This window comes from Rhinoraja longicauda, chromosome 1, assembly GCF_053455715.1.
Source record: "Rhinoraja longicauda isolate Sanriku21f chromosome 1, sRhiLon1.1, whole genome shotgun sequence".
NCBI lineage: Eukaryota > Metazoa > Chordata > Chondrichthyes > Rajiformes > Arhynchobatidae > Rhinoraja > Rhinoraja longicauda.
The window spans coordinates 39,094,577-39,108,234 of record NC_135953.1 but is presented as its reverse complement, the minus strand read 5'-3'; the positions used below and the strand labels follow the sequence as shown (position 1 = coordinate 39,108,234).

Genomic DNA, 13,658 nt, shown 5'->3' with positions numbered 1-13,658 from the left:
AGCTGAATAAGGTTCAACCTGTCACTAACCTTGAAGGTTTATAGACAGCAAGGCAGAGTGAATCTTTAGCAGTGGGTGAGCCTCAGGTGGCATGCTCCACAATATCCCAATGCCTTAATAGGAGGCAAGACTGATTGAAGGGACTGTAATAGTTTTTTAAAATTCTGAGATCTTTAAGTCACTTAAAAAAGTTAAGAAAACAATAAAAAGCCAAAATAACATAATATTGCCTAGAAACAATCATAAAAGCATTAAAATAGGAAAGGAGAATAAAATGTGAATTTGCTTTGTTTACCATTTCTCATTAACTTAAAGAGGTGAGAATCCCAATTCAAATAAATGGGTTGCTGCTCTTACCCAAGCTTGGGCAGCTGTAGAATAGAGGTGTAGGTTATCAACCTCAATTCTGGGGAATGCCAGCCAACTGGGTTCTGTCAGTGGACTCCAACGTAAGAAATAGAAGTGTAAGTTGGGTATTCAACTCTCATGGCTGCTCTGCCATGACAAGATCATGGTTAATCTTTGCTGGTCCAATCCATCTTCATGCTTTAATATGTTTTTGTTGCTAATGGGCATCCAACAGGATTCTTTAGCAAAAAATTCAGAATTTTCAATATAGTTTAATGTAACATCTGTACTGAATGACTCACTTCTCCAATCACTTTTGAATTTTTTTACCCCCTGGTTCTAGACAGTTCTGCCAAAGGGAGAATCATCCCTGCATCTGTGGTGTTAATTTGATTAAAATATATATATTATTTGTCTTTGTACCTAATGTGATAGTTTGCAAATTTTCCAAGGAACAATTACTGGAGAATTGATCAGGAATGTTAACTGTTCATTGAGCTGTCAAACATCTGCTTCCTAAGCTTTAACACATACATTTAACCTATTTGAAAACAATTACTTGCATTCTATTTTATGCCAAATTCTCTTTGACCCCATCCTCAGTCTCAAAATCTATTCTGAATCTCAAATGAAAATTGGAAAAAACCTTTCATCCTGCCCTTGGTTTTGGGTATGAAGGAACTGCAGATGCTGGTTTAAACCAAAGATAGGCACAAAATGCTTATAATTTTCCACTAATGGTGAGTGTAAGAATTGTGGCACTCAATGCATTTAAGGTAGTGAAAAGAAGACTATAAAGATGGGGACAGACACTAAAAGCTGGAGTAACTCAGTGGGACAGGGAGCATCTCTGGAGAGAAGGAATGGGTGACGTTTCGGGTTGAGACTTAGTTTTGGGTGCTTTGTCAGTGTGATGGCCTTAATTTATTTAGGACTATTCTTTAGAACTTCTCACTTCAAACTTCTCTTTCCTTCCGATAAAGATTTCCTCCTTATTTTTCTTTTTCAGATTTTGTTTGTTTTTCTCCTTTTTGAGCATTTTGTCACTTTAAATACAATACAAACTTTATTGTCACTGTGCAGTGTACAAGTACAGAGACAACGAAATTGTAAACAATATTGTAGCATGCAATCTTCAAAAGGAGGAATAAAGAACTTAAGTGAGCTCAGTGAAAACATTTTTAAACCTTGCATCACTATAATATTTCAGGTTTTAAAATGCTTTAATATTTGCATAATTTAACAAATGAATTAACATTGCATATCTTGCATATTTTAATTTCAGTATCCTTAAAGTGGCGCTTGCATTTTGAGTTTGTCACTGCTCGTGAACCAGTGGAACCACCTACAGTACTTGAGAATCAATCAGAGATAATTACTTGGACTGGGGCAGGAAAAATAGATGTGGACACTTTCAGCTGGGATCTGCCCATAAAAATGCTTCCAACCAATCCTGTACTTGCATCGTATGTTTCACAGTTAACATCTTTTAACTCCATATCTATCTGAAATTTTTTTTAAGAGGAAAGTTTTAAACAATTGCATTTTTGGATAACAGGAGGTACAGTGGCATCAAATTGGAAAACAGAACAAGAAATATTGCCCAAGATATTACAGATGTATTATACTTCAAAAATTACTGACACTTGCCACAGAATGCAAGTCCACAATATTACTTCATGGAAGGAAGTGTAAGGATCAGTGTTTATGGTCACTACCATTTCTCCTATTAACTACACTGAGAGAACATTTTCCTTTATTGTATGCATTCAGATTTGAAAATTCCTTGCTTGCTAGCTGATCAGATGATTTTTATCTGGAGAGCAATTTTGTGTAGCCAGTTTATAGCTTTTGGAACTGGTGGATCTAAAGTGCATTTTTATTGTTTTGTTTTTTGCTGAAGATGGTCCAAATTTGGTACTCCACAAATGAGAAGAATTCCAAGTTCACATTGATGCTCATTGTATTTTTATAGATTTAACCAAAAACACATGTAGCACATTTACAGATAGCTTTCTGTCATGATAGTTGTACATTTTCTACTAAAAGTTGATTTTATTCACTGTGCTGAAATACAACAATAAACATCAATCATCATTCAACATTAAAACTCAAAAAGAGTGAATTTTACATTTCAGTAAATCTAGTTTTTTCCTGTCTGGTATTACAATTTAATTATTTCTTAGACTCTTAGCATAATCTAACGTCTAGAATGACGGCAATAGGTGTGATTTGGTTAATTGGCAGGTAAAACCTTCAATTTTCTGACAAACGTTTCATCATTGGAGTGGATCATTTTTCTATTTTTTAAAGAAAAGAACCAGAATGTATATCCTATGCCTGCCTCATAGGTAACTTCCATAAGCAAGCTATCTGTGACATTTACTTTTTTTGACGCTGTAAGTAGTGTGCTCATTTGTGCTCAATGCAAGATTGAATCGATGCAGAAAAAAATATCCATTCATTGTATTCTTGGCATTTGACGTCTGAAGAGTACTCGAAAATGTTTTATTAATTTTGAGTTTAAAAATATTGAGATAATTTTTTAGCTTAATTTTGGGTTACATATATTTCATGTTATTTGTCATAACCCTGCGTTTAAATAATATATGTCTTTTTGAAAAAACACAAAGTGCTGGACTAATTCTGCAGGTCAGATAGTATCTCTGGAGAACGTGGATAGGTGACCGCAACTCACCTGTCCATGTTCTCTAAGGATGCTGCCTGACCCGCTGAGTTGGTCCAGCACTTTGTGTTTTTCCTTGGTTAAACCAGCATTTGCAATTCTTTGTTTCTACATGCAGTCTGACCTGCTGAGTTACTCTAGCACTTCGTGTCTTTTTTTTGTAAACTAGCATCTACAGTTCCTTATTTCTACATCTTAACTTGTACATAGAATTGGGGCCCAAAAGTCACAAAAGTTGTCATGAAAAATTGAATATAGTGGCTGGGAATTGGGCCTTACAGGGCTTGAGTAATTAAAAAGTGAGCAGCAGTGAAATCATGGACAAATCTGTAGATGAAATGTAACGATAAAAAGGACTGTGGAATAGACCACACAACTAATCAAGCTCACTCTTCCTTTCAATACATTTTTGGGTCCACTTCACATCTGACTCCTTGGCCATGATTCCATTGGTATCCAGAAATATATTGATTTCAATTTTGAACACGGTTAACACCTGAACATAAATCTGAGGTGGAAATTGGAAAGGTCCATAAATTTTCGTGCAAAACAATTATTTTCTCTTTTTTAATCTAACGTGTTCCCGGTTTGAGATATTTTAACTAAAAATTAGATTCTCAGCAACCTCTTCATAAATTTTGTTTCCAAATACTAAGCCCTTCCAATACACCCAGGATAATATTTTTTTAATCTCAAAGGCAGCTGATTAATACCGAATTTCTAAGATTAATATTCTCAGGACTTTTGTAAGGTTATTCAATGTTGTAGGTCTGATCTGTTTGAATAAGATTTTGAAACAAAATTGATCAAAATAATTGTTGACACGAGAAACTGCAGATGCTGGTTTACAAAAAAAGTTCAAAGTGTTGGAATAACTGCAGGTTGGGCAGCACCTCTGGAGAACATGAATAAATAACGTTTGGGTCTGAAGAAGTGTCCCAACCTGAAATGCCACCTATTTTGTGTTCTCCAGAGATGCTGCCGAATCCACTGAGTTACTCCAGCATTTTGTGTCTTTTTATAATAATTGCTTGCTTTTTAATAAAATACTGTTAACGCGAATATAGAAAAGGACAACACTTCTTCAAGAGCATGACAATTAAAGTTTTTGAATTGTGTTGGAAAATAACTGCAGATGCTGGTACAAATCGAAGGTATCACAAAATGCTGGAGTAACTCAGTGGGTCAGGCAGCATCTCTGCAGAGAAGGAATGGGTGCCGTTTCGGTTCGAGACCCTTCTTCAGACTGATGTCAGGGGGGTGGGATTAAAAAAAGGATGTAATAGGAGACAGGCTGTGGGAGATCTGGGAAGAGGGAGGGGAAGAGAGGGACAGAGGAGATATCTAAAGTTAGAGAAGTCAATGTTCATACCGCAGGGGTGTAAGCTGCCCAAGTGAAATATGAGATGCTGTTCCTCCAATGGACGGTGGGCCTCACTATGACACTGGAGGAGGCCCATGACAGAAAGGTCAGTGGGAATGGGAGGGGGAGTTGAAGTGCTGAGCCACCGGGAGATAATTGTTTAATTAATTAGAGATTATTGTTGCTAAATTCTGATAGTTACAGTGAGAAATCCATGAGACAAATTGTTGAAACTTGATTCTTTTGTCCCAAGGTAACTGATTAATGCAAGCATCTGCTGTTCATTGTCTCTGAAGTGTGATGCTAGGTTTTGTTCTTTGTTGTGATTGTAGAGATTCTTCTCCTTTGTATCTTTTTGTTTGAGAATAATTGGATGCACTTATTATGCATTATCTAATCTCCACCTTGTGGAGATGAGGTACTGAGAAATTGATCTGTTACCCTGTGCAGTGACACTCTTCTTGCTTAACATGGGAGCTTAGGTTGGCAAAAGCTTTATCTTGGAAATAACCCACTTTTTTATTCTTTCACACGATGGATACACTGTCTGCGATCTTAGCACTCAATACGCATCCTTAAATACAGTTGAGATGGTGACGCTGAGCTGTGTTGAACTGGTACTGTCTATGTAGGGACTGTACGCTCATAATTCTGTTACAGAAGGGATCCTAGGAATTCAACCCAATGATGAAAGTCCCATTGTGTTTCAAAGCAGTTTGTAATGAGGACATGGGGTGGTGGTGTGTGAGGATACCATTTCAATTGTCTCATCTTTTCAACGTTTAATAATTCAATTACAATTGCATACTTCAGCTGTAGTGAGGTTCGTGGGAGTGTGTATGTATACATCTGTGGGTTGTGGTGGCCTTTATCCCCAAATGTTCAAAGTTTAATTTGGAATATAATCAGTACTGAAGTACACCAGGACAAAATATAAGATGTTAGCAAACTAGCAGAGTGGATGTATAATTGAATAATTAGTCTCATCATAACAGTCGGCATTTTGGTAGAAGATGTATGAAGAGGACTTACACTTTGACAAGAAGATTTGGATCATGGCACACAGTCAAACTCACAAAAAGTAACAGTGTAACTTGATGCCAAAAAGATTCAAATAACTAGAGAGTAAGATTTCGGAAACATTATTAAAATTATTTGGGTCTGGTTGAGTGACGTAAAAATACTTGGTACAGTTCTGACTTATTACAGATGTTTTGCAAAACAGATTAGAAGCACTGGGTGTAGAAACCAAGAACTGCAGATGCTGGTTAATACACAAAAGGATACAAAGTGCTAGAGTAACTCAGTTGGTGAGGCAGCATCCCTGGCGAACATGAAAAGATGACATTTTGGGTTGAGACCCTTTTAATTGTAACTAACTTTCATATTTATTGTTCAATCGTTCAATTAACATGCTTTACTGCTGGCATTGTTTTGCGAGTGGCATGCTTGGTATATAGTGAGCTTAGGACTATTGGTATTTAAGCTTGAGTGCAATTTTGCACAACAGGACTCTTGATTGCAATCATGAGAATGAAATCTAATAAAACCCAAATGTGTTGTCTCTAAATAGGTGAGAATGCACATAAAAGATTCAAACATTTAGTTTTTGGACTGACTGTCAGTAAATATGTCAAATTTACTTGAAGTGAAAGAGGGACATTTAAAATCTGCTTTGATCGCTAGCCCAATAAAAGTATTGTTAGGAGCATTCAGTTTTAAAGAATGGTATGTTAAACCAAGAGTCTTGCATCTTATACTGTAGCCACATTCTATAGAACAGGAGCAATAATAACATAAAACATGAACATATAACTATGCAGGAGAATGTTTTAAACATTTTCAATGTAAATACAAATCCATGCCTTTACTTTGTTCAAAAACATAACTCCACTATTTCCGTAACTTTGAATGTGAGCCAGGCATGTGTCTGAATAGTGCAATTGATCTTCTGGAGCGCCTCAAGTTGAACTTCATATGTCGACCACAGGATAGAGAGAGCTGGCAAGTCGTTGCATCGTACCAAACATCACAATGTTGACGAAAGTCAACTGTGTAATTTACCCTGAACAGACCACAATTGCAATTAACATCTATAAATGGCCCGTGTATAAATACATGGCCAGTGTATAAATACATACACTGTTAGAAATGTGATAGCTTGAACTATAGTTAATAATATTTATATTATCTGATTACGAAGTTAAACCATTTGTCTGTAATTTATAGTCACCCATGAAGCCACTCTCGAAGAAAGTTGCCGACAAAAGAATGGGGTGATCTCTGAGATGTGCTTCCCCTTTTATGCTGTCAGTTTATTTGGTACAGAGACACAGCATGGAAATAGGCCCATCGAGTCCATGCTGACCATTGATCACCCGTTCACATTAGTTCTATGTTGTCCCACCTTCTCATCCACTCCTTAGATGCCAGGGGCAATTTACAGAGGCTAATTAACCCACAATCCTGCACACCTTTGGGCTGCGTGAGAAAATCCAAGCGGTCACAGAACATGTAAACTCCACACAGACAGTGATTTGAGGGCAGGATCGAACCCAAGACTCTGGCACTGTGAGACAGTTGCTCTACCAGCTGGGCCACTGCTGCCCAATTGCCTCCTGTTGTGTCATCACTGTCACTGCACTGAGTTTAGCTCCTTCAGTGACAGACTCCTTCACCCCAGGAGCGTGAAGGAGAGATATAGGAGGTCCTTCCTTCCCGCTACTGTGAGACTGCATAACCAGCACTGCTCCCAGCAGATGAGTCAACAATAACAACTAAGAACACACAGAAAACTGATGACAATTTATGTATCTTTTATTTATAATGAATAATCTCTTGCTATCCACTTTGCTGCTATAACACTGTAAATTTCCCCGGTGTGGGACAAATAAAGGAATATATAGTGAAGGGTTTCGACCCGAAACGTCACCCATTCCTTCTCTCCCGAGATGCTGCCTGACCTGCTGAGTTACTCCAGCTTTTTGTGTCTATATATATTTATATATATATAATTTATATACACACACACACACACATATATATTATATATATATTATTTATATATATATAATTTATATATATATATATAAAGATTTCTGGCACACGGGAACAAAAAATGTCATCATGACAGCCAAGCATCCAATCTTTAAAGTTTCAGATGGCAAACCAAGAAGATTAAAAAATAGTTCACATTCTGTAACTGGGTAGACAAATTGCTTTAAAAAAAAACCCAATATTTGGAAACATTTATCAAAAGAATTAAGCTCAATCAATTTTTTTGCAGGCTAAAGCATTTGCTAATAGTAATCATGGGATAGTACATGATGGTTGGATTATATGAGTAAATATTTTTAAGTTACCTTGCTATACAAACAATTAATATCTAGTTCTCGTCAGAGGGTTGGAAAATAGTGTGGCTTATTGAGGAATGCTGATTTACCAATTAACTTTGGTCTATGGATAATCAAATGTGCAGAAATGGCAAATGTTTAAAGCAATAATTGAAGGATATGGCTCAACATTGAATTAGAGTCAAAGAGCACAGAAACCAGCCCTTCAGCCCAACTTGATTATGCAGACCAAGATGTTCCATCTACGCTCGTCCTACCTGACTGCATTTGGCCCATGTGTCTCTGAACATTTCCTTTTCACGTACCTGTCCAAATGTCTTTTAAATGTTATTGTAGAACCTGCCTCCATTACCTCCTCTGCAAGGGACCACCTCCACACATGCCCCACATAGAGCCAGACCTGTCAACCTCCTCTGAAGAAGACACAGGAACGTCTCTACACAGATGGAATATAACTGGCTGGACCGGGCATACCTGATGCACCCCTTTCCCAAATCGAAGGGGTGCCATCAAAGATCCATTCACTTTTACCAGGCACTCCATTACTGTGTACAAAAACACGGGCTGCCCCGGACTGACCCTTGGTAAATCCTCCACAAACTCTGCTTCATGTCCTCGTCTGATGCATCCGGTGAGAACAGAATCCCGTGGAAGAAACGGACAATGTGACGGATCTCCCCATGGTCAGTGACAGAGGGGACCGTCATCTGCCAGCAACTCCGTGAGCCGTATATGTGCACCCCTCCTTTATTGAGTGAGTAAAAGAAGGGCGAGGCGCGGTCCAGATCCTGTAACACCCGGACCCTCGACCTCGTGCACGCACCATGGGACCTCCCAAGCTGCAGGTCCGCTAGCCCGCCCTTCCTCTTCTGATATCGATGCCACAAATCTGGGTCAATAGACAATAGACAATAGACAATAGGTGCAGGAGTAGGCCATTCAGCCCTTCGAGCCAGCACCGCCATTCAATGCGATCATGGCTGATCACTCTCAATCAGTACCCCGTTCCTGCCTTCTCCCCATACCCCCTCACTCCGCTATCCTTAAGAGCTCTATCCAGCTCTCTCTTGAAAGCATCCAACGAACTGGCCTCCACTGCCTTCTGAGGCAGAGAATTCCACACCTTCACCACCCTCTGACTGAAAAAGTTCTTCCTCATCTCCGTTCTAAATGGCCTACCCCTTATTCTCAAACTGTGGCCCCTTGTTCTGGACTCCCCCAACATTGGGAACATGTTATCTGCCTCTAATGTGTCCAATCCCCTAATTATCTTATATGTTTCAATAAGATCCCCCCTCATCCTTCTAAATTCCAGTGTATACAAGCCCAATCGCTCCAGCCTTTCAACATACGACAGTCCCGCCATTCCGGGAATTAATCTAGTGAACCTACGCTGCACGCCCTCCATAGCAAGAATATCCTTCCTCAAATTTGGAGACCAAAACTGCACACAGTACTCCAGGTGCGGTCTCACCAGGGCCCGGTACAACTGTAGAAGGACCTCTTTGCTCCTATACTCAACTCCTCTTGTTACGAAGGCCAACATTCCATTGGCTTTCTTCACTGCCTGCTGAACCTGCATGCTTCCTTTCATTGACTGATGCACTAGGACACCCAGATCTCGTTGAACTCCCCCTCCTCCTAACTTGACACCATTCAGATAATAATCTGCCTTTCTATTCTTACTTCCAAAGTGAATAACCTCACACTTACCTACATTAAACTGCATCTGCCATGTATCCGCCCACTCACACAACCTGTCCAAGTCACCCTGCAGCGTTATTGCATCTTCCTCACAATTCACACTACCCCCCAACTTAGTATCATCTGCAAATTTGCTAATGGTACTTTTAATCCCTTCGTCTAAGTCATTAATGTATATCGTAAATAGCTGGGGTCCCAGCACCGAACCTTGCGGTACCCCACTGGTCACTGCCTGCCATTCCGAAAGGGACCCATTTATCCCCACTCTTTGCTTTCTGTCTGTCAACCAATTTTCTATCCATGTCAGTACCCTACCCCCAATACCATGTGCCCTAATTTTGCCCACTAATCTCCTATGTGGGACCTTGTCGAAGGCTTTCTGAAAGTCGAGGTACACCACATCCACTGACTCTCCCTTGTCAATTTTCCTAGTTACATCCTCAAAAAATTCCAGTAGATTTGTCAAGCATGATTTCCCCTTCGTAAATCCATGCTGACTCGGAATGATCCCGTTACTGCTATCCAACAACGGTTCAACCCAGGCGAGACACCAAGTGAAGCACCTCTTTTTCCAGCTGCCCAATTTTGTTGACCTCCATGTATACTACTGACAGAAGAGACAGACATGGGCTTTGCTCCAGGAAGTCAGAACCTTTGGAACGAATCTTGACATTGGTCCTGGCAAATCCGATCAGCGGTCGGAAGCCAGTTGTGCTTTATCCCGGCTACCCCTGGTGTCACGCAGGAATATCTGGATATCGCTCAAAGGGACAGCTGGATACCCGACGCGAGGTTCAAGGCGGTCCATTGTCTCACTGTCCACGGACTCCCACACCATACTCCAATTCCTCATTACCCTCTGCGCACAGGCCACTGGTGGTCGATATGCCCATCCCACTCATTGCTGCAGATGCACTGGCCGTGCCAGCCAGCCCCACCTCCGACCGCCAGGATCAGTGACGGAGGGTTAATCTCCAAGCACGGTGGAGGAGGTTGGGCCTGTTGGCAGCAACAAGGCAGAGACCCTCTCCCACTCGGGCATCAGATGTAAGGATAGCCCAAAATGACCCCAGCTCCAGAGCATCAGCCACAGCCAGGTCCTGAGGCAAAAAAGGGCAGGACTCCTGCACATCGTCATTGCTCACCATCTCCGGACTTGGGGAAAACAAGTTCAGAGGGAATATTCTGTGTCACCGGGTGCACTGCTCACTGGCAGGCTCAATCCGAACGAAGGACATGACCTTCACGGACCATGTCCACCAGTGCACCCAAGTTCCCTGCCCCAGGAGCAGCACCCAGAGCATCTCTAACCTCCCTCACCATAGCAATACCGACACCCTGCTGTGTGGGAGGAACTGGCATCTCAGTGTTTAGTTTAAGAAAGACACAAAATGCTGGAGTAATTGAGCGGGTCAAGCAGCATCTCTGGAGAAAATGGATAGGTGACGTTTCGGGTCAGGACTAGACTTGACTTGACTATTGCACTGAGTTGTGGGGAGTCTGGTTTGTGTGTTGGCCAGGGCTTCGTCCACAACTGCAATTTTCTGCATGCTAGCATGGAGCTGTTGCCAAACCATGCTGTGATGCATCCAGATAAAATGCTTTCTATGGTGCATCTGTAGAAGTTGGTGAGGGTTATTGGGGATATGCCAAATTTCCAATGTCATTTAAGGAAGTAGAGGTGTAGGTGTGCTTTCTTGGCCATAGCTTTGACATGGATGGCCCAGGATAAATTGCTGGTGATATTTATTCTTATTTTGTGTCTTCGTTTAATCAGCATCTGCAAATCCTTGTGTCAAAATGAATATGGTGCATATTGTAGACTGGGAGAATATTTATGTGGGACACAAGAATGGACTACATAGACAGAAATGGCTCTGCACTCAGTTCTATTTTATTTTATTAATCTTTGGGAAGGTTGGTCTTGAAGGTTGGTCAAGATGTACCTTTTCACACATGGATTCATGCCGTGGAGGGTGGTTGTAAGTGCATGACATCAGGATAGGTGCAAGCCCAATAAGTCCACAATTGCTTTTTAAACAAGCTAATAATCAGTCTAACTTCTCAGCTCTTCGGCCTGCAAATCTATTCCCATGTGAAAATTATGATTGAATTTGCTAAGGCAAAAATATTTGGTCCGTTTAATTTTAGGGCACAGCGGTAGAGTTGCTGCCTTGCAGCGAATGCATCGCTGGAGACCCGGGCTCGATCCCGACTACGTTTGCTGTCTGTATGGAGCTTGTTCATTCTAGCAATGACCTATGTGGGTTTTCTCTGAGATCTTCGGTTTTCTCCCCACTCCAAAGACAGGTTTGTAGGTTAATTAGGTTTGCAGGCAATAATGGCGTCATCGATCTTAAGGATAGCGGAGTCAGGGGGGATGGGGAGAAAGCAGGAACGGGGTACTGATTGAGAATGATCAGCCATGATCACATCGAATGGCGGTGCTGGCTCGAAGGGCCGAATGGCCCACTCCTGCACCTATTGTCTATTTTATATTGTAATTGGCTTGGTAAATGTAAAAATTGTCCCTAGTGGGTATAGGTTAATGTGCGGGGATCGCTGGTTAGCGCGGACCCGGTGGGCCGAAAGGGCCTGTTTCCACGCTGTATCTCTAAAACTAAAAACTAAATCTTTGCAAATGGGTATGAGCTTCCTGCATTAATAGCGTCATCGATCGCCACACATTTAGAAAGAAAATCCTTGTTAATATTTTTGCCTGTCTTACCAAATCTGCCAACCAATTCCCTCATGCTTCTAGAAATCATATATCGGCTTTGTTGATTGAAGGTATTACCAAAAGCAAATTGTATTTTTGTTTTGTAACTTCCAGCTAACTGGCATTACATTCAGTATTCATGTTTCAGTGACAGATCAATAAATCACTTACATGTCGCAGCAAACAACTTGGCCTTTAGAGATGCATCTGCATTGATAACACTCTTTGGTCACCCACACATTATCTTTAGCTAACTTTTTAAGCAGATTGCACATATCTGGAAAACACAAGTGCATTTTTTGGCAGAATAGATAGCTGGAATATAATATCCCATTGAAATCATGGCACGATTTATCCAAAGAAAAAGTCCATAGGTCAAATCAATAGGCAATAAACAATAGGTGCAGGTGTAGGCCATTCAGCCCTTTGAGCCAGTACCGCCATTCACTGTGATGGCTGATCATCCACAATCAGTACCCCGTTCCTGCCTTCTCCCCATATTCCCTTCACTCTGCTACCTTTAAGTACTCTATCTAACTCTCTCTTGAAAACATCCAGAGAATCGGCCTCCACTGCCTTCTGAGGCAGAGAATTCCACAGATTCACAACTCTAGGTGAAAAAGTTTTTCCTCATCTCCGTTCTAAATGGCCCACCCCTTATTCTTAAACTGTGGCCCCTGGTTCTGGACTCCCCCAACATTGGGAACATGTTTCCTGCCTCTAGCGTGTCAAATCTTTTAATAATCTTATATGTTTCAATAAGATCCCCTCTCATCTTTCTAAATTCCAGTGTATACAAGCCCAGTCACTCCATTCTTTGAACATACGACAGTCCCGCCATCCCAGGAATTAACCTTGTGAACCTAGGCTGCACTCCCTCAATAGCAAGAATGTCCTTCCTCAAATTTGGAGACCAAAACTGCACACAATACTCCAGGTGTGGTCTCACCAGGGCCCTGTACAACTGCAGAAGGACTTCTTTGCTCCTATACTCAACTCCTCTTGTTATGAAGGCCAACATTCCATTGGCTTTCTTCACTGCCTGCTGTACCTGCATGCTTACTTTCAGTGACTGATGTATAGGGACACCCAGATCTCCTTGTACTTCCCCTTTTCTTAACAACACCATTCAGATAATAAACCTACTATCAGGCTCACTGATTATTGTATGGAAATCTATTTTTTGCAATATTAAATAGATTTACCATCAGACGTATTCTTTATAATAAAGCATAGGACACTTCTTATAGGAACATGTATACTATATTTTAAAAAGTGATTAGAAATCTAACCAGACAACTAATTTTTGAAATGCTAGACTATAAAATGTTTATCCACTTTGTTACATATTTTATTGTGATTAGTCTTAAAATACAGTTTAATATATACCAATAAAATAAAGCACTGCGGTAATTCAGTGGGTCAGGCAACATCTGTGGTGGACATGAATAGGCAAAAATTCAGGTTGGGTCCCTACTTCAGGCT

The 13,658-nt window shown here is 40.7% G+C and overlaps 1 protein-coding gene across 3 annotated transcripts in view; it reads left to right on the top strand.

Moving 5' to 3' along the window:
* The window catches only part of rgp1 (GP1 homolog, RAB6A GEF complex partner 1), a 34,490-nt gene that overhangs the window by 15,987 nt on the left and 4,845 nt on the right, over positions 1–13,658 (top strand). The window contains exon 8 of one of the 3 annotated variants that reach the window (XM_078395930.1): positions 1,907–2,847. The exons of 1 other annotated variant lie outside the window; for it this stretch is intronic. In XM_078395930.1, the coding sequence (XP_078252056.1) occupies positions 1,907–2,043 (137 nt within the window). In that variant the 3' untranslated portion in view covers positions 2,044–2,847. Of the gene's footprint in view, positions 1–1,633; positions 2,848–13,658 lie in introns of those variants that run through there. One more of the 3 variants, XM_078395920.1, reaches the window with a different exon arrangement.